General features: G+C 62.9%; 2 protein-coding genes across 5 annotated transcripts in view; one reads left to right on the plus strand and one right to left on the minus strand.

Moving 5' to 3' along the window:
- Positions 1–243: 243 nt before the first annotated feature.
- On the plus strand, positions 244–8,439 carry PRKAB2 (protein kinase AMP-activated non-catalytic subunit beta 2). 4 transcript variants are annotated; one of them, XM_068417037.1, is made up of 9 exons: positions 273–323; positions 1,579–1,742; positions 3,015–3,192; positions 3,434–3,600; positions 4,508–4,601; positions 5,188–5,308; positions 6,543–6,676; positions 6,974–7,042; positions 7,511–8,439. In XM_068417037.1, the coding sequence occupies exons 3-9, from the start codon at positions 3,031–3,033 to the stop codon at positions 7,586–7,588; spliced, it is 825 nt and encodes a 274-aa protein (XP_068273138.1). In that variant the 5' UTR covers positions 273–323; positions 1,579–1,742; positions 3,015–3,030; the 3' UTR covers positions 7,589–8,439. The 4 variants fall into 4 exon arrangements, with proteins under 4 accessions (XP_068273139.1, XP_068273138.1, XP_068273141.1 ...); XM_068417040.1 differs by having other exon boundaries at positions 274–323; positions 5,188–5,302; XM_068417038.1 differs by lacking the exon at positions 1,579–1,742 and having other exon boundaries at positions 244–323.
- A 207-nt stretch (positions 8,440–8,646) lies between these two features.
- PDE4DIP (phosphodiesterase 4D interacting protein) overlaps positions 8,647–17,316 on the minus strand; it is a 29,478-nt gene continuing 20,808 nt past the window's right edge. Inside the window, 22 exon segments of the mRNA XM_068417033.1 lie at positions 8,647–9,213; positions 9,495–9,541; positions 9,665–9,803; positions 9,879–10,141; positions 10,144–10,227; positions 10,230–10,436; positions 10,608–10,709; positions 10,926–11,050; positions 11,135–11,312; positions 11,405–11,524; positions 11,682–11,813; positions 11,991–12,212; positions 12,788–12,982; positions 13,375–13,592; positions 13,731–13,782; positions 14,014–14,249; positions 14,487–14,961; positions 15,045–15,164; positions 15,281–15,452; positions 15,536–15,851; positions 15,953–16,113; positions 16,235–16,326. Of these exon segments, the coding sequence (XP_068273134.1) occupies positions 9,181–9,213; positions 9,495–9,541; positions 9,665–9,803; positions 9,879–10,141; positions 10,144–10,227; positions 10,230–10,436; positions 10,608–10,709; positions 10,926–11,050; positions 11,135–11,312; positions 11,405–11,524; positions 11,682–11,813; positions 11,991–12,212; positions 12,788–12,982; positions 13,375–13,592; positions 13,731–13,782; positions 14,014–14,249; positions 14,487–14,961; positions 15,045–15,164; positions 15,281–15,452; positions 15,536–15,851; positions 15,953–16,113; positions 16,235–16,326 (3,689 nt within the window). The 3' untranslated portion in view covers positions 8,647–9,180.

Here is a 17,316-nt window from a genome sequence, read left to right on the forward strand (position 1 = left end):
TGACCCCTTCCCCGCCGCCCCCGCGCCCCAGCCCTCTCCCTGCCCTCAACCGACATGGCCGCCCGGGCGCTGACGCGCGGGTGAAGCCGCGCGGCCCCCTGCCCGCGTGCCGGCCCGCCCGGCCGCCGCCCTTAACAACGATGGGCGAAGCCGCCCTTAAGAAACATGGCGGCTGCCGGGCCGCGGGGCCGCGGCGGGGGGGCGCGGCCATGGAGCGGCGCGCGGGGGCGGGCCAGAGCGCCCCGCAGAGGCCGGCGGTGGCGGCGGGGGGTGTCGCCATTTTGGACGGAGGCGGAGAGCGGGGCGGCGGCGGCGGCGGGCAGGTGGGGCCGCGGCGGGGCCGGGGGTGACGGCGGGGTGTCACGGCTTGGCTGGGTGGGTGGCAGCTGGCCGGGCGCTGCCGCGGGGGGTGGTGGGTGAGGCTTGGCTGGGCGTCCCCGCGGGTGACAGCGTCGCCACGGGTGACACGGCGGTGGGTGGCGGTGGCCTGGACCCCGCATTTGCGGCTGACCCCAGCCCAGAGCCCCTCCGCAGGGCCCTGGCCCTTGCCGGTGCGGCCCGCTTCTCCTCGGGGCCGTGGCAGCCGCCGCTTCGCCGTGAGCTGGCGGGGAAGGGGAGCGGGCGGCCGCGGGCCGGGCGTGCGGTGACAGCCCTGTCACTGCCTCCGCCTTGCAGAGCCCTCGTCCCAGCCGTCCCCACTCGGCGGGAGGCCGGGGCAGGAGGCTCTCCTCTCCCCAGTTCCCCAGCTCACGGCTGAGCTCTGGGTCCCTTCGCCGGAGGAGGGAGGCAGGAGAGCCCGGGCCAGTCGGTAGAGAGCCCTGGGTAACCCCCGTACCCGGAGGCATCAGCCGAGCGGGCTGCGGGCAGCTGGGTGCTGAACAGAGACCCCATCTCTCCAAAATAAACTCTCTCGGGCTGGCTGCCAGGGTTTCCCTGTGCGGGTCACTGGCCGGGTGGGAGAGCCAGCAAGCGTGACAGGGGGAACCGGTTTATTTCGCGTGTCATTTTCAGAAGCAAAGTGGTTGAAACTGAAGGGACCTTGTGATCCCACCGGCCAGCACCCAGAGTCACCCACCTTACTGCAGACCGCAGCTGGCGGTGGCTTGCTGCCAAACGGGGAGCGGATGCGCTGAGACGCTGCGGAGGTTTTGCTTGGGCTTCGCTATGGGCAGCGTTTCCATCGCTGACTTAGACGCCCTCATGTCACTCCATCAGAGCATGCTGTGCTACAAGGGCTTGTCTGAACGCAGGAGGGGGTGAGCTGTAGAAGTTAATTCAGAAAAGCCAAGTACCGCAGGCTACGCTCAAAGAGCTCGCTGTCCCAGCACAGCAGGTGCCTGTGTGCGTGATGCAGGAGGTGGGGTGGTCTTGTCTGCGTGGGGTTTCAGATGACGGAAAGGAGCCACCGCTTGGGAGAAACCTCAGGAGGCGTTTGGAGAGCGTGAACTGTAAGGGACAGCCAGAGGGACTGGATTCGTTTTAGAGACAAGACAGGGAAGCTTTCGCATCTGTCAACACCTGCGCGTATCTCTGAGGTCTGTCTGGGATGTTCAGCCTTTCCTGCCTTCTTCCCCGTAGACAAGAAGTGAGGGAGCCTTAGCAGAGATACTGTGGAAGCAGCTCCTCAACAGCAGGTCTCGTGGCACAGCGGCAGGTTTTGTGAGGAGCTGGCTGAGCCTCCTCCAGGGCAGAGGGGGAGATGTCAGAGCAAGTGGTGCAGCTCATCTGACCTGGATGTTAAGGTACACTTGATCCTCACTGAGAGGGGGTTGGGATACAGGTTAGCTGCCCTCTTGAGCTGCCTTTTAACCGTCAGGATTTAAGAAACACTTTAGTAATTGCCCCGTAATGTTCTAAAGCCTGGCTTTGGCTGGCAGCCTTGCCTGGCACCCTCCATATAACTTGATCTTCTAAACAAATTCCCAAATGTCACAACTAAGTGCATGAAGCAAGGCTGGCTGTCCTCTTGCCTTGCCCTGCAGAGCCCATGATCAGCACGGTAAGCTGAAAGCTGCAAAAGAAGCCTGGGAAGGGGGCAACAACCCCGATCCATCTCAGCTACTGGAAACTGGGTGAAGTCCTGCATAGCTTGCTGTGGCTTTGTTGTTTGTCCCAAGAGGTGTGCATTTGTTCACAGCTTGGTGCTGTATGGCCAGTTCTTCTGCTTTGCCTTCTCTGAGCTGCGTGACTTGGGGGCTGACGGCCCATCTCCAGCTGCAGAGTGGCACTGGGGCGGCTGGGATTGCCCTTCCCTCGTCGTGTGCCTCCGGCGGGCCGGGCAGACGCCGGAGCGTGGTGCTGGTTAGGGTCACAACAAGCAGACCTCCTCGCTGCGCTGTGCCGCAGCTGACATGGTGGCTTGCCTGGTGAATCATCAGCGAATGCTGTCAAGAGCCGAGCTTTTTGCAGTCACCATGGCATTAGCCCCGCACCTTGGCCAAGCTCCAGCTTGGGCGATTCCACTCGGGCACTTTAAATGCTCCCTGTTGCCTTTGCCAGGCGCGAGGCTCCGCTCTTCTGCCTGCGAGCTCTTGGAGACTTGCTGGGAGCTGCTAAACAGCTGCTACTTTCACTCTCCGGCTGTTTTCTTGCTGGATGTAGGGGATTTGTCTGTAGAGCCCGACTGTGGGACTGTGAAAGAGGCTCTGTTACTGCCAAGCAATTGATTTGCCAATAAAGGTTGGCTTTATTTTTCCCATCAGCCCCTCTACTCTGCCGGCTGCTGAGGGCTTGTGTGGGACACAGTGTAACTAGTATCAGTTTGGAGCGTAACAGTTACCGGCTTAACTGGAGTGATGGTTCATAGGATATGGCTATAATTAGGGCAGGCTGTCTTGTTTGTTAAATTCTTCTTCAGCTCCCAAACTTGGCAGTGGGAATGAACCTTGGGCCTTTTTTAGGATTGCTGTCAGTCTCTCCTGGCAAAGAGCACTGGGAGACAGCGCCTTTGCTCCTTCTCGCTGCTGGAGCCCGTGGGCACAGACACATTGTTGTCCTCTCTCTCTCTCTCGCAGGGGCTGCTGAGCTGTCATGGGGAACACCACCAGTGAGCGAGTGTCTGGGGAGCGCCATGGCTCCAAGTCCCACCGCTCGGACGGCTCCGGTGCCCCCCACCCCACCAAGGAGCACCCGCACAAGATCATGGTGGGCAGCACCGATGACCCCAGTGTGTTCAGCTCCCACGACTCCAAGGTAGAGTCTGGTTGCTGCCTTCTCTGTCCCACCTTCTGGGGCCCTGGCTGGGGCTTCAGCTCACTGGCTGTATGGGGCTGCGCTCCCAGCATGTGAGGGGTCTGTGGAGAGCTGGGAGGCTGGAGGAGCTCTGCGCTGCTCTTGTCTGGGATGTGCAGGTGGGCTGGTAGAGGCCAGGGGGAAGTAAATATGGTCCCAGTTGTCTCTGCATCTCAGTCAGGCTCTGGTTTTCTTTGCTCAGATTCCTGGGGACAAGGAGTTTGTGTCATGGCAGCCAGATCTGGAGGAGTCAGTGAAACCGTCCCAACAGGCTCGTCCCACTGTCATCCGCTGGGCTGATGGAGGCAAGGAGGTCTTCATCTCTGGATCTTTCAACAACTGGAGCACCAAGATCCCGCTCATCAAGAGGTAGCCAGTCCCTCAGGTCACTCTTATGTTCTCCTCTGCTCTGTCGCAGGGAGTGTTTTTACTTCTCTGTGCTGGTTGCTGTTCACTTTGCTCACCTGGCTTTTCTCAGCTCACCCAAGCTGGAGGGTCTGAGCACAAATACGTAGTCAGCTTCTTCCATGGGTGGTACAGCGTGGTGGTGGTAAGCTGTGAAACAGAGGGACAGGACAGGATGGGCCACTTTGCTTGCCCAGCTGGGTGTCACACAGCACCTAGTCCTGGCAGCAGAGCCCTGCCCAGGTATGTGGCAGTCCCCTGGAAGCTGTCAGCTCCTCCCTTGGCTGTGGCCTTACCCCACGCCTAGTTGTGTTGTTGCCAGCGGGAGCTGTTTATTTGTCTCTCATGTGTCTTCCTGCCCTAACGATGTTCTCGCTGTTCAGCAATACATCTGTCATTTCTGTGGAAACTGTGTGTAGGACTCTGGGCGTAATCCCAGCAAATCATCTGGAATGGGTTTATCTCAATTGCAGGCTTAACAGAGCTGCTACACTTGCTGCCCCGGTCCTGCAAGGCCAGCGTGGGGTTAGATGTGTTGCCCGAGCATCCTCTCCCGTGGGTCTTGCACAGGGTGTCTGCCACGCCAGTTTTCCCTGGGCACGCAGGGCAGGTCTGCGAGCTGGCCTGCCTCCTGTGCTCCTTGCAGCTGAACTCTTGGGGGTTTGAGCCACGCTAGTGCTCTGAGCGCTTGCACCCATCGTGTCTGTGCCTCAAACCGCTGACGATGAGCGAGCCTAACCCTGCATGAAGGTGTTGGGGTAGAGGGGCTGGGCAGTGCATGAAAAAGTGCTGTTTTCTGGGACTCCATGGAAGAGCAGCATCCAGAGCATCAACGGGGTAATGCTGTTGCACGTCTGTTCTTCCTGCACAGCCACAACGACTTTGTCGCTATCCTGGACCTCCCAGAAGGAGAGCATCAGTACAAATTTTTTGTGGATGGCCAGTGGGTCCATGACCCGTCTGAGGTAACGCTCAAAGCTTTATCCCTGCAGATCTTGTCTTCTTCAGGGGACTAGACATGATGTAACTGCAGCAGAGGGGGAACAGGAAGAACAGGGGTATCTGCCAAAACGAAAGGGGCATCTCCATCCCATGAGTCCTTTCAGAGGCTGGTTCCTCAGGGCTTAGACATGCTGTATGGGGGAAGTGTTGGGGAGGTACTGAGGGGCAGGGAAACACCAGAAGGCCTTTAAGCCCCATTCAGAATTGACTACCTGGGAAGATGGGCCGTGGGGTCAGCACTCCCTTGCAGGTTCTCCTCCAAACTGAATCACAGCAGTAGCAGCATAGGAAGGAGAGGACACTTACCCATCGGCATGTAGCAGGATGGAGGATGAAAATGAGAGGTGATGTAGGAGCCTGGGAATAAAGGGAAATCCTCCCAGGGTAAGCAGCAGGGATCCGCAAGCGCAGAGCAGAGCTAGACACTGGCCACCTGGCTCTGAGTTAATGGCACAGCAAAGACAGCTTGGGCTGGGAGGATCTAGGAAGCATCGCGTGTGCTTCAGTTGGAGGTGAATGTAGGAAGACTCTTACCTCAGTTCTTTCCAGCCTGTGGTCACCAGCCAGATGGGGACGATTAACAACCTGATTCACGTCAAGAAGTCTGACTTTGAGGTGTTCGACGCTTTGAAGGTGGATTCCCTGGAGAGCTCAGAAACCTCAGGTCGGGGTGAGTTTTTGTGGCATTACAGCTTTGCATGTGCTATTTTCAACCTCCTCTGCTCTGAGACACGCTGCTCTGGGGGGGGTGAACAGACCCCCTGAGCAGAGGTGTGGGCCCACACCTGGGAAGAGTAGTGTTTGGCAGCATGTCCTCAGCAGCCCACAGCTGAGGCCTTGTCTCCATGGAGGGGCTGTGCTGGTGTAACTTGTTCTGTGCTAGCACTGTCCCAGAGCAGGGTCAGTGCCTGTGCGCAGCTGGGGCAGCCATTTCAGACTGGTCAACGCTGGGAACATCACCCCTTTCTGGCTGCTCAACTGTGAGTAAGTCATCTGATCTGGGTACAAGCTAGGCGAGAGCAGAATCCAGGTTATTTTCAGCAGACACTCTTCGTTTTGCTGCCAAGGTAATTTGTACCAGTGCTAGCACATCAGAAACCTCGCTCTCCGCTTGTGTTACAGCAGCAGGTTAGGTTACCACGCGGACACCAGCAGTGCTGGCTCGGTGTGTAATGCTGGCAGGTAGCTCAGTCGTGTTTCGGTCCATGGTGCTCTGAGTGTGGCCTGCTCTCCCTGGTACAAACCCCATCTCGGATACAGCCTCAGCCCCACATCCTCGCCCAGCCTGGGCAGGAGATACTTCGCTGGAAAGAAGCCAGCAAGCAGCAGGAGCTCCAAGGAGGTGGAGCTTTTCTGGGTGCTGGCTGTTTCAAAACAATCAGGTCAGATGTGGCTGGGACATACGGCCAGTCCAGCTTCCAGTGACCACAAGCTCCCGTGGTCCCTCACCTGGGCTGAGCAGCTGCTCAGTCTGGACTTCCCATTTGCCCTTTCTGGGACCTCCTTGTCAGGTGGTTCTGCAGCACCAAGAGCTTGCAGGTGTGCTGCTTGCTGTGCCCCTGCTGCAAAGGGTACAGCGTTGGGGCAAGCCAGCTGCTTGCTACAGGGAGAGGGACCCAGCTGTGCTGATAGCCGTGTGCAGGTGTCCTGGGGTGCATACCACAGGGTGCTCGTGTTGTGTCAGTGCACGTACCAGCTTACAGCCCTGCTTGGAAGTGCCCAGGGCTTGCCTGGCTGCTTGTTCTGCTGTGAAAAAGCTGAGCTGTTGCTATAGGATATATGGCCATGGCGCATGGAAGATGTTTGTGCCTGAAAGACCCTAGTGGGTCCTTCTCAGCATCCTGGGAGCTGCTCGCTAGTCCTGCTTTAGCCATTTCATGTCTCCTCCCATCTCTTCTCTTTAGACTTATCAAGCTCACCACCTGGTCCTTATGGCCAAGAGATGTACGTATACCGGCCCGAGGAACGCTTCAAATCCCCACCCATCCTCCCGCCTCACCTCCTCCAGGTCATCCTCAACAAGGACACCAATATCTCGGTGGGTGCCTGCATACGGAGAGCCACACTGGGGTTGGAAGGGGAGTCCTGTCTGCAGGGAGCCTGGTCTCCCCTTGGCTGGGGCCTGGCCCTTGGCATTTCCTGGCAAAAGCATCACTTTTCCCATTAACCACACTGGTTTGGCCCCTTGCTCTGCCTGGTGTGTAGCTGAGCTCTGTTCCTGCTCGGAACAGCCAGAGACAGCAGCAGCTCAGATTGCCTGAGATGGCAGCTTCCTGTGATGGCTGGGGGTGGGTCAGGGCTCTGCTGTTCCCTTGTGACACTCCTCTTCTCCTAGTGTGACCCAGCCCTGCTGCCCGAACCCAACCACGTCATGCTCAATCACCTCTACGCACTCTCCATCAAGGTAAGGGCAAGGGCAGGTCCTGCAGGGCCACTGGTTTGGGACGAGGAGCTGCTGTGGCTCCCAGGAGCCTGCAGCACCTGTGGGGAGCGGAACCTGGACAGCCGGGGGGTGCAGAAGGTGGTGCGGGATGGGAGGACCCACGTGAGGACAGCTTGGCTGCCCAGTGGCACGTGCAGGGGTGCATGTTATGGTCTCCTCATGGACCCCAGTTCCCTGTAGCTGCCTCCCCACTGTGTGGTGGAGCTGGGTAGCCCTGGGCTCTCCTGTTGCATACCAGACCCTTCCCTCGGTCTGCCCTGGCTCCCTGTCATGGGTGTTGGATGTGTCTCGCTGGCTGTGAGGCTTGGGACCGCAGGGACGGGCTGGGGCTGCTCCCCGAGCCCACAGAGCCCTTTCCCAACGGCTGCCTTGGGGGTGCCCCGCTCCCAGGTCTGCCCCCTGCTCCCACTGATGCTGTGCCTCTCGCAGGATGGTGTGATGGTGCTCAGTGCCACGCACCGCTACAAGAAGAAGTACGTCACCACGCTGCTGTACAAGCCCATCTGAGCCAGGGCCTCGCCCGCCCCCCACGCAGGACACAAACGGCCGCTTTGTCTGCACACACACTGGGCCACGGGACTGTGTGAGAACTGGCCGCTGGCTCCAGCCTCGAACCTGGCAGGGACACAGACGCCGGCGATGAGCCCAAGGCTGCAGGGGCCTGTGACACTGTCCCATCCTACTGGTGTGGTTTGATTTAACCCCTGGTTTCCGTCCACCGACAGCTCCCCTTGGCTTCTGTGAGTCTGTGGGGCCACTTTGTTTGCTGCTCACCAGAATAGCCTTTCCTCACACCTGACACGGAAGGGGCTTCACCTACCTGTCTTCTCCAGCCTGGAAGGGCCCCGAGGTGGTCCTAGCACAGCTCAGGCCTCCAGGAACATGTCCTACCTGCTGAAGGTTGCTGTGCTGTCCTGGTGATGAGCTTCCAAGGCCACCTTGATCCCTAGGGGCTGTGGGACAGCCCAGCCTGCCACCTGCCCGTTGTCCCACAGCCCTGGCTGTGGGGGCTGCCCCTCCTTGTGCTCCTCAGCTCCGGCTGCAGCCCCAGCTCTCTGCCAGGTTCAGCGTGGAGCCAGCGGGAGGAGGGGGTACAGCTGGACGCAGCCACGCTTACCTGCCGCCGGGACAGCACCGTCACGGACTGAACGCCTGCCCCGTCCCCAGCACGGAGCGCTCCTGCGGGGCAGGGCTGACCGCCACAGCCAGAGGGGCACCGGCGCACGCCCACGCCGGAGGGGGCCTGGGGAGCGCGGAGCAGGGCAGGTCCCCCAGGACCCCGGCTGCACCGCCTGCTGCCGGAGCAGTGCCATCTGACAGGGTTTTCTCTATTTATTACAGTATTTATTGTTCTCGGTGCTGGTGGCCTGGTGTCGGCGGGGTGCTCCGGAGCAGTGAGGGGAGGGAAGGGAGCGCCCGGTGGGGCACTGAGCTGCCCTTGGGGTGCTGGGGTAGGGCTCAGAGCCACCCCTTTGGGGCCAGCCGGTGCCTATGGCCCCCTGCGCTGCGGGTAGCTTGGGGAGGGGGCGTGACTGCTGCAGAGATGGGCGTGCCAGGAACACAACAACCCAAAGGAAACCTTTATTGGGGACTCTCCAGCCACCGAACAGAACGTGGCATTTCTTACATCTTCCTCCCGCGCTGGGGCCCCGACATGCCCAGGGAGCCCCGAAGCGCAGCTCCGATACCTCTGTCTATATACATATACATACATCCACGAGCAGGGGCAGGTACGCAGCAGGGTTACAAATGGGACCAAGTCCTGGGGCGAGCAGTGCTCAGTGCCGAGGGCTGTGACGCCCCGCTCTAAGCACCATGGGCAGAAGGGGGGGGGGGGAACGAGCACTGAAGCAGGGGGCAGGCAAAGCCCAAGCCAGCAGCTGCTGCTGCGATGCCAAGCAAAGGCGGGCAGAGGGCACACGACCACCACAGAAGCCCAAACCCACTAACTGTGCAGCACAGCACACCCAGACCCCCATCCACCCCGGCCCTCGGCAGGAGCAGGGACAGGGTCTGCTCCAGCCCTCCGGCGTGGCACGACTCGGCAGCCAGCGGGCTGTTCCGCAGCTGGGGCATCGCTCCCTGCCCTGGCCTAGGGCTCATGCAACGGGCAAGGGCTGCTGGGCCTTCACCTGGTGAGAGAGCACGCGTGGCAATGGGGGGGGAGCACTGCCAGGGCAGGCCTGCCCCAGGGGGGTGCTGTGCCCTGGGGACACGGACACACAGGCTGGGGACAGCCAAGGAAAATGGGTTCCTGTGTGCCCCCCCCCCCCCACGCTGCACCGAGCTGGCCCCTCAGCACCCCCATCAGAGCAGGGGGTGTCTGCCATCTGTGCCCATCCCCAGGGCATCAGGGTTCGTCAGGGGAGTGGCACCCACCCCTATCCCGCGCTGACTGCCGGGGCAGACTCACCTCCAGGTTCGTCCTGGCCTTGCGCAGCACGTTGTGGGTCCTGGTCACTGAGAGGGAGAGAAGGATGGGGTCAAGCGAGGTCCCTGCGCCATGGAGCCACCCCAGGCACACGGGGACGGGGCCAGCCTGGCCGTGCCACCCCGCAGCAGGACGCCACCCGGGCCACCTACACTGGCTCACGATGAACTGCTCCATGCTGTCCTTGAGCCGGGCCATGCTGCGCAGCCGCTCGGCCGTGCTCTGCAGAGCATCCTCCCTCTCGGAGAGCTGGGCCTGCAGTGCCGCGATCTCGCCCTGCAGCGCCTGCTCCTGGGACAGGACGAGCATGACGAGGGGCGAGTGCCCATCCCAGAGCGCCCTGCCAGCCCCCAGCCCGCTGCTCACCTTGCCCTGGCGCGGGGCAGGGCTGAGGGGCAGGACGGTGCTCCAGAAGGCGGCGAGGAGAGACGCAGACTCCTCCAGGACGCGGTGCAGGGTGCTGGCACTGCCCCAGAGGTGCCCTGCGCCTGCCCACCCCAGCGCCTGCGGGAGAAGGGTGCGGGAGCGGGTGCTGCCGGGGCACCTGCATCCCGCTGCACCCGGGGACTCGCCCTGCACAGCCCAACGGTGCAGGGCAGTGCCGGCCAGAGCCCCCAGGCCGGACGCCACCTGCCAGCCCTGCGAGGCTCAGGGCTCACATTGGGCTCAGGAGCTGCTTTACGCACGGTCCCCAGAGCGTGGTCCGTCCCCCAGCCCCCGCCTGCCCACACTTTACCTCCTTTCCTGAGAGCGGGCAGCTGGGCAGCCCTAGCGCCGGGCGCGTGAGACACATCAGCTCACAGGCCAGCGCCTTCCCCTCCAGGATGTGCTGCTCCAGCGCCCGGAAGGTGTCCAGGCGGCCAACGACGTGAGCCCCCGTCGGTCCCTCGCTCTTCCTCACCGGTAGGTCTGTCCCCCGTGGCTCTGTGGGACAAGCAGGGCTAGGTGAGGACCACTGCCTGCTCCCCGCCCTGCGGCCCTCCCCGTCCCATCCCGGGGGCTTGGCTCTGCACTGGGCTCTCCAGCCTTTCTCAGCGAGGGTGCTGGCTCTCAGCAGCCCCTGAGGCATGTGTGTGGACAGGCTCCAGTACCCACCGTCCATCTGCTGGGCCACCAACGTGTCAGAGGGCAGTGGGGAGAAGAGTGGAGCTGCTGAACTTGTGCCAACATCCCGCACCGGAGGAGATGGGAAGCAGCCTGGAACAAGAAGTGTCTGAGCCCCTGCAGATGGCTGTAGCTCTGTGCCTGGGGCTGATGGGGTCCTGCCCTCCCTATCTGCCTGCCAGCAGGGCCACCATGTCCCTCCTGCTACCACAACAGGAGAGGTGTTTGGGACCACCCAAGGGTTGCAGAAGACCAGGAGCTAGGCAGGGGGGGACCAGGAGCTGGGGGAACAGAGTGCAGGTCCTGTACCTGCACGGGTGTCAGCGGAGGGTCTGGGGAGGTTCTCGTAGACGTGCAGCTCTGCACGCAGGGTCTGCAAGAGCAGGCGTTGCTCCTCACACTGCTGCTGCAGGAGGGTCACCGTGTGCTGCAGCCTACAGAAGGATGACACGTAGGTCCAGTGCCAGCCATGCCACCCAGCCCAGCTGGCCCCAAGGCCACCGTGCCCCAAACCTTACCCGTTGTTGTCCTCCTGCAGAGAGCGCCGCTCGTCTCGAAGCTGCCGGACGCTCTCTTGGTGCTCGGTGAGCTCCTCCGCCAGCCTCCGCTGCTCCCCACGCCTCTGGCCCAGCTCTGCTTCAGCCTCCCGTGCCCGGGAGCAGGCAGCCAGGAGCACCTCCTGCACCCGCGCCAGCTCTAGGGATGGAGAGCGTGGAGGTGTCGCCACCACCCCGCTCAGCCTGTGCCCTGTGGGACTCAGACCTGGGATGCTGGTGGCCCAGCCCTACCTTGGGAGAGGTGGTCGCGCTGGAGCCGCAGGGTCCGGTTGTCCTCGCGCAGAGCCTGGTTCTCCCCTCTCAGCTGCAGCCCTGGCTCCGGCCCCTGGGCATAGACGTCACCGGGCAATCCTGCAAAGGGGGGACTGGTGCTGAGTGTCTCTCTCTCTCTCCCAGCACTCCGCCATGCACAGGGTGAGTGCCCTCCTCATGCAATGGGGTGTGCAAATGCTGGCCCCCCCAGAACGCAGGGCTCCCCAGCAGCCCCGTCCCCAGTGCAGCACTGTACCGCTGGCCTTGCCGGTGGAGGCCAGGCGGCGTTCGAGCTGCTCCCGGAGCCGGTCGTTGGTGCAGATGGACTCCTCAAGGCGCTGGCGCAGGCTGCGGATCTCCACCAAGTGCTCCTCCAGCAGATCTGCCCCTGCCACAGCCGAGGAGATGGCTCAGGGCAGGGATGGCTGCAGCACGTGCCCCATACCATCCCCACCATCCTGCCCCACACCAGAGCCATATCGTGCAGCCGTTCTGGTGCTGGGTCTCCTTCCTTTTCCCCCACAGCCAACCAGGATGCCCCCATGCTCTCTAGCATGGACCTTACCTGTTAGCTTCTGGCTGGAGGGGTACCCCAATGGCAGAGCCCTGTAAAGCGGCTGGCCAGGAGGGGGTACGTCCCAAAGGGTGCGGGTCTCGGTGGCCCCGGGGATCTCAGCCAGGCTCCGCAGCGTGCCGTGTTGGCAGAGCGATGCTGGGGCTTTGCTGCCCTCTCCGAAGGGGCCCAGTGGGGCTGTGGGCTTTGCTGGTGCCACGGGCAGCGTCACACCTGCACGCAGAGGGCAAAGCAGTGAGGAAGAACGGGGGTAACACATTCCCGCCACGTACTTTTTATCCCCTTCTCACTCTGCCCAACAGTGCAGCCCCACGTCCCCCCATGGTGATCCCCCATCATTGACCTCCCGTCCTGATCAAACCCATTCCCCTTGAAGAGCAGAGGCTCTCCCAGGGCTTGCTGATTATGTGACACAAGTTGGAGGGTCTCAGCCCCACTCCTACACAACAATTAACCAAAGCAGCCCTTTCCCAGGGGCCCTAGGATGTGCGAGTGCCCACACCAAGTGGTGCTTCAAGCTGCATCCATCCCACCCACCAGGTCCTCATTACATGAGAGCCACTTGTCCCCATCATCCCCAGCCAGAGTGATGGGACCCAACCTTGAAGCAGTAACCCTAAGCAGCAGGAGAAGGGCCAGGGCAGGACAGGCAGGTCAGAGGGGGTGGGGGGCCATGCGGCACAGCACGGTACAGCACAGCACGGCACAGCACGGCACAGCACGGCACAGCATGGCACAGCATGGCACAGCATGGCAGGACCAACCCCACGCCAGAGGCACGCGCTCACTTTCTCCCAGCTGCCGCCGGAGCACCTGCAGCTCCTGCTGCGCCTCGGCCAGGGAGCAGACGGGGGTCCCGCAGCAGCCCAGGAATGGGGGGGCTGTGGGAGCAGGGGGCCCAGCAGGCAGGAAGGGGGGCAGCCTGGGGGCCAGTGCAGGTGGGGGGGCACTAACAGGTTTGGACAAGGAGTCAAAGTGAAGGCCTAGAGACAGGAGAGAGATGGAGAGAGATGTTAGCATGGCTCTGGCTCAGCCTGGTGGGGATCCCTCCTCCCCGGGGGCACTGGGGACCCTGGCACACCCCGAGCAGCCAAGTCCCGGTGTCCGGAGGCACTGCGGGCTGGGACAGCCCACACGGGGCCGGTCAGGTCCCAGCCTTGCAGGGCTGTAGTACCATAGCAAGGCTTCCTGAACCGCTCCCCTGCAGCCCCAGGTGCTGCGTGCTCACCCCTGCTAGGCTGGCGTTGGGGCACAGTGCTCCACGGGCAGCCCCTGCCCAGGAGTGATGGGCACCTACCACTGCACGGACCCACAAGCTACAGAGGGGCTGCATGTCCCCAGCCCGCGGTTGTGGCCCCCGGGCTCCCCACGGTACCTGCGAGTCGGGCGGGCTCCTCACGGCACTGGCTGCACTCGCTGGCCACGTCCCCATCGGAGCAGGGCTCCGGCCCCTCAGACACGAAGGAGGTGCTGGTGGCAGAGCGGGACGACTCAGAGGGTGGGTGGCTGCTGCCTGGGGACTCACAGCGCTCCTTCAGCTTCGCCTCCAGGTTCTCGATCACCTTCTCCTTCTCCTGGAGCTCCCGGCTGAGCCTGCGGAGGTGGCCCATCACCAGGGCTGGCAGGGCAGGGTAACCCCCATCCCACAGCCCTTCCCTGCTGTGCACACTCCAGCATGATGCTCCACATGTCACAGAGCAGGTCCCCCAAGCACTCCCTGGGAACAGGTACCTCAGTGCCAGGAGTTCGTGGCTGGTTTTATCCTCCCCATCTTGTTGATCTCCTGAAAAACCAAGCCGGAGAGGAGCCAGTCAGTGTCTCTGTGCTCCAGGCTGCCCATCACCTAACAGAGCCACAGCAGGACAGGACAGACCAGCTCGAAGCATGAAGCCCCACATGGCACGAGGTGTCCAAATGGCCCCAGCCCTTCACAGCACCGATCAAAGCATCCCTTCCTGTCCCACTGTGCCCCATAATGTCCAGCCCCTGTGCCCCCCACCCCAAAGGTACTTACTGGTGCCCAGCTTGTCACTGAGCCTCTCGGCCAGCTGCCTGCCCTGGGCCAGCTGCTCCCGGAAGCCCTGGCCCAGGTAGTAGTCGATGTCGGTGCCACGGAGAAGGTCCTCAAAGGACCGCAGGGCATCGCGCAGGTGCTGGGCCAGGCTGCGGCTCACCCCACGGCCCTCCCGCAGCGTCTGCCGCAGGTGGGAGAGCTCCCGAGCCTGCGCTTGGACCAGCGAGTCGTACTTCCTAGGAGGGATTGGCAAGCGGGGGGTCCACGGGGCTGCCAGACCCCCAGAGAGCATGGTGGGGACGGGGTGCCATGGGGGCAGTCTGTGCCCCGTCTACGGCTGGGGCTCTGCCCCACCGTGCAAACACCCGAGGAGCCTGGCTGCAGGGAAAGCATGCAACAAGCAGCCATCACCCTCGGGCAACCCCTGGAGAACCCCGTAGCCCCTCGCCTCATACCGATCCCTGTGGCCATACCCCGGCCAAGTGGCAGATTGCAGCTCCTTGGGCAAAACCCCTCCGGGCTTGGTTGCGGGCAGCTGTGCCTCGAGGAGGGCGACGCGGTGCACCAGGTGCTGCAGGTCGTGGTGTGCCCGCAGGGCGGGCGGGCAGAGGGTGCCATGGCCGTCTGACTGCCAGCCCTCGTCCTCGTCGGTGAGACTGTAGGCTGGGGAGGCCAGGGCCGTGGGACCCGGTGGGGGCCACTCAGCACCCGAGGTGTAGCCACTGGTGATGGAGACGGAGCGGGCATGGCGCTGCAGGCTCTGGATCACCTTATTGGCATTGAGCAGCTGTGCCTTGAGGTCCTGGATGTGCTGGTGCAGGGCCCCCACGTCTGCCGGGGCCACGGCTTTCCGGGCAGCCTTGCCCACCCTGGGCATCCCTGGCCGGCATGGGGACCCTGGCTCCTCGCTCAGGCTGGGCTCGCTGAATGCATCTGGCTCCTCACACTCTGCAGAGGGGACAGGGCATGGTGTCACCTCTCCATTCCAGGTGGGCAAGGCACAGGGATCCCCAGACCCCAGCTATCCTTACCGGGGCTGGTGGTCTCGTCCCGGTCAGCCTCAGTCTCACTTCGCCCACACGTCTCATAGCCCAGGTCCTGGAAGTCCACCTGCACTTGCTTGCTGAGCTGCTGGGCGTGGGGTTCACCTGCTGAGCAGCCCCAGCAGAGCTCAGGCTCCCACTCCGGGCAGTATTCACCACCCCTGCCCCACGTACAGCACAGGGCTTGGCACAGAGCCCCAGTCCCACCCGGGCTTTTAACTCACGGAGCAGGACGTGGTACTTCTCCAGCTGCTCGGCTTGTGCCCGCACCGTGGCCTCCGAGGCGGCAAGCTTGTCCTGCAGCTCCTGGCACTGCCTTTGGCCCTGCGCCACTTGGGAGCGCAGCTCTGCACCCAGCCCCGGCCAGCCCCCACTGGGGACCGTGCCCTCCGCCTGCTGGAGAGGACATGAGCTGTGAGCCCCTCATTTCCATCACCATCTCCATCACCATCCCAGTCCTCTGTGCCCAGGGCACTTACGTGGCTCCCATCCCCTCCACCCGCAGTGCCAGGGCAGGGTCTCTTTGGCACGTCATCCTGTGATCGTGCTTCCAGTGCTGGGCGTTTGGTGGGCACAGCTCCCCTCTCTGCCGGGACCCCTTGGCCATCCCTGCTGCCACCGGCCGGGTGGTCCCCGAGGGTGCCGCGGCTCTTCCGCTGCAGCCTGCGGGGCTCAGGGACCGGGGAGCTGCCCAGCCCAGCCTCCTCCTGCTCCCCACTCTCCAGCAGCGACGTGGCTTCACCCATCCGCTCCTTCAGCTCCGCGTTCTCCAGGCACAGGCTCAGCATCGCCTTCCTGGGGGCACAAGGCACCATGAGGGGCAGGCAGTGGCCGGGATGCAGGGTACCCCCTCAAGCCACTGCTACCCACCGGCTCCAGCATCCCAGGGCTCTCACCTGATGTGGGAGACAGAGGAGAAGCCGGCTTCCTCCAGCTGCGCCTTCAGCTCCCGCAGCTCCTCTTCTGCCTGCAGCTCCCGCTCCAGCACGGTGGGTGCTGAGCTCCCCATCAGGGCCCTCTCAGTGCCTTCGCTTTCTTTAGGGGCCCGGGGGCTGCTCTAGAGAGACAAAGACAGAGTGTGACAGGGATGTTTCTGAAGGGGCTACGACATGGTCCAGCAGTGGCGCAGTACCCAGCTCTGCCACCTCTGTTCCCGGTGCCACACTGCCCTGACTCACATGCTGGGTTGCCACGCCGTGGACTACCTCCTCCTTGATGCTGATGGTGAAGTTGGTGCTGGCATCATCAGCATCTGTGCCTGTGGCCTGACCTAGGGGACAGCACAGCACAAAAATGCACTCAAAGCAGTGGCAGTGGCCACACTACCTCTGTCCCCTCCTGCCTGGTGGTGCCCGTGGCCACTGTGGGCAGCCCCAGGGTACTGCTCTCATACATACCTGGTGCTGGGTCACTTCCAGCAGGACTGAGGTCTCCCCACTGCCCCTGTACCCTACCACCCCTTCTCCACATGCTGCAGCTCCAACCCAGCACCCCTGTGCTGGCCCTGCACCGAGGGAGGGGACAGCCCCAGGGACAGCACCCCAGCAATGGCACCTGCCCCATCCACATCTCTGCCTTCACACCACCTTGCACTTGCTGCCCCAGCACACGTACACACACACCACCCACCCTGCAGCCACTTCACAAGCCACAGCCAGCAGCAGCAGCACGTGCTGGGGCAGGGACCCTCTTTGGCACTGCCCCAACCCGGCAGGAGTGTGGGGGTGCACCCCACATGATCACCTGCCCAGGCAGGGGCAGCTCAGGCAGGGAACTAACAGCCACCCTGCCCATGTCACCCAAGCCCTGCTGTCATGCATGGCACTGGGCTCTCTGCAAGCCCTGCAGAGCTGCAGCAGAGCTACAGGGACGGGGGGCTTGGGCCCACCCTGCCCCACAGAACGGAGCTGGGGACATGCTTTTCTGCTTGCACGCAGCTCTGCTCCTGGCCCCTTGGCACGGAGCTCCGGGCCAGGGTTTGCACCCCTTGTCTGGGCTGCTTTCCTCCCACCCAGCTGCAGGGCCCTGCCTGCTCCGCTCAGCTGAGCCTGCCTGGGCTGGGACATGGGGGTACCCCCCATCCCTCTTCTCCCCAGGGTGAGGGGAGCCAGGACAGGCCCCAAGACCATCCCCTGGGGCTGCGCAGGGCCAGGTTTCACAGCTGCCTGTGCCCCACAGGAGATGCAGCTACTTTGCCCATGGTCAAATCCATCACCATCAGGTCTGGAGCTCCCCGGCAAGGCTGAACACGGAGCAGAAG

The sequence above is a fragment of the Nyctibius grandis genome, chromosome 21 (genome assembly GCF_013368605.1).
Source record: "Nyctibius grandis isolate bNycGra1 chromosome 21, bNycGra1.pri, whole genome shotgun sequence".
Lineage (NCBI taxonomy): Eukaryota > Metazoa > Chordata > Aves > Nyctibiiformes > Nyctibiidae > Nyctibius > Nyctibius grandis.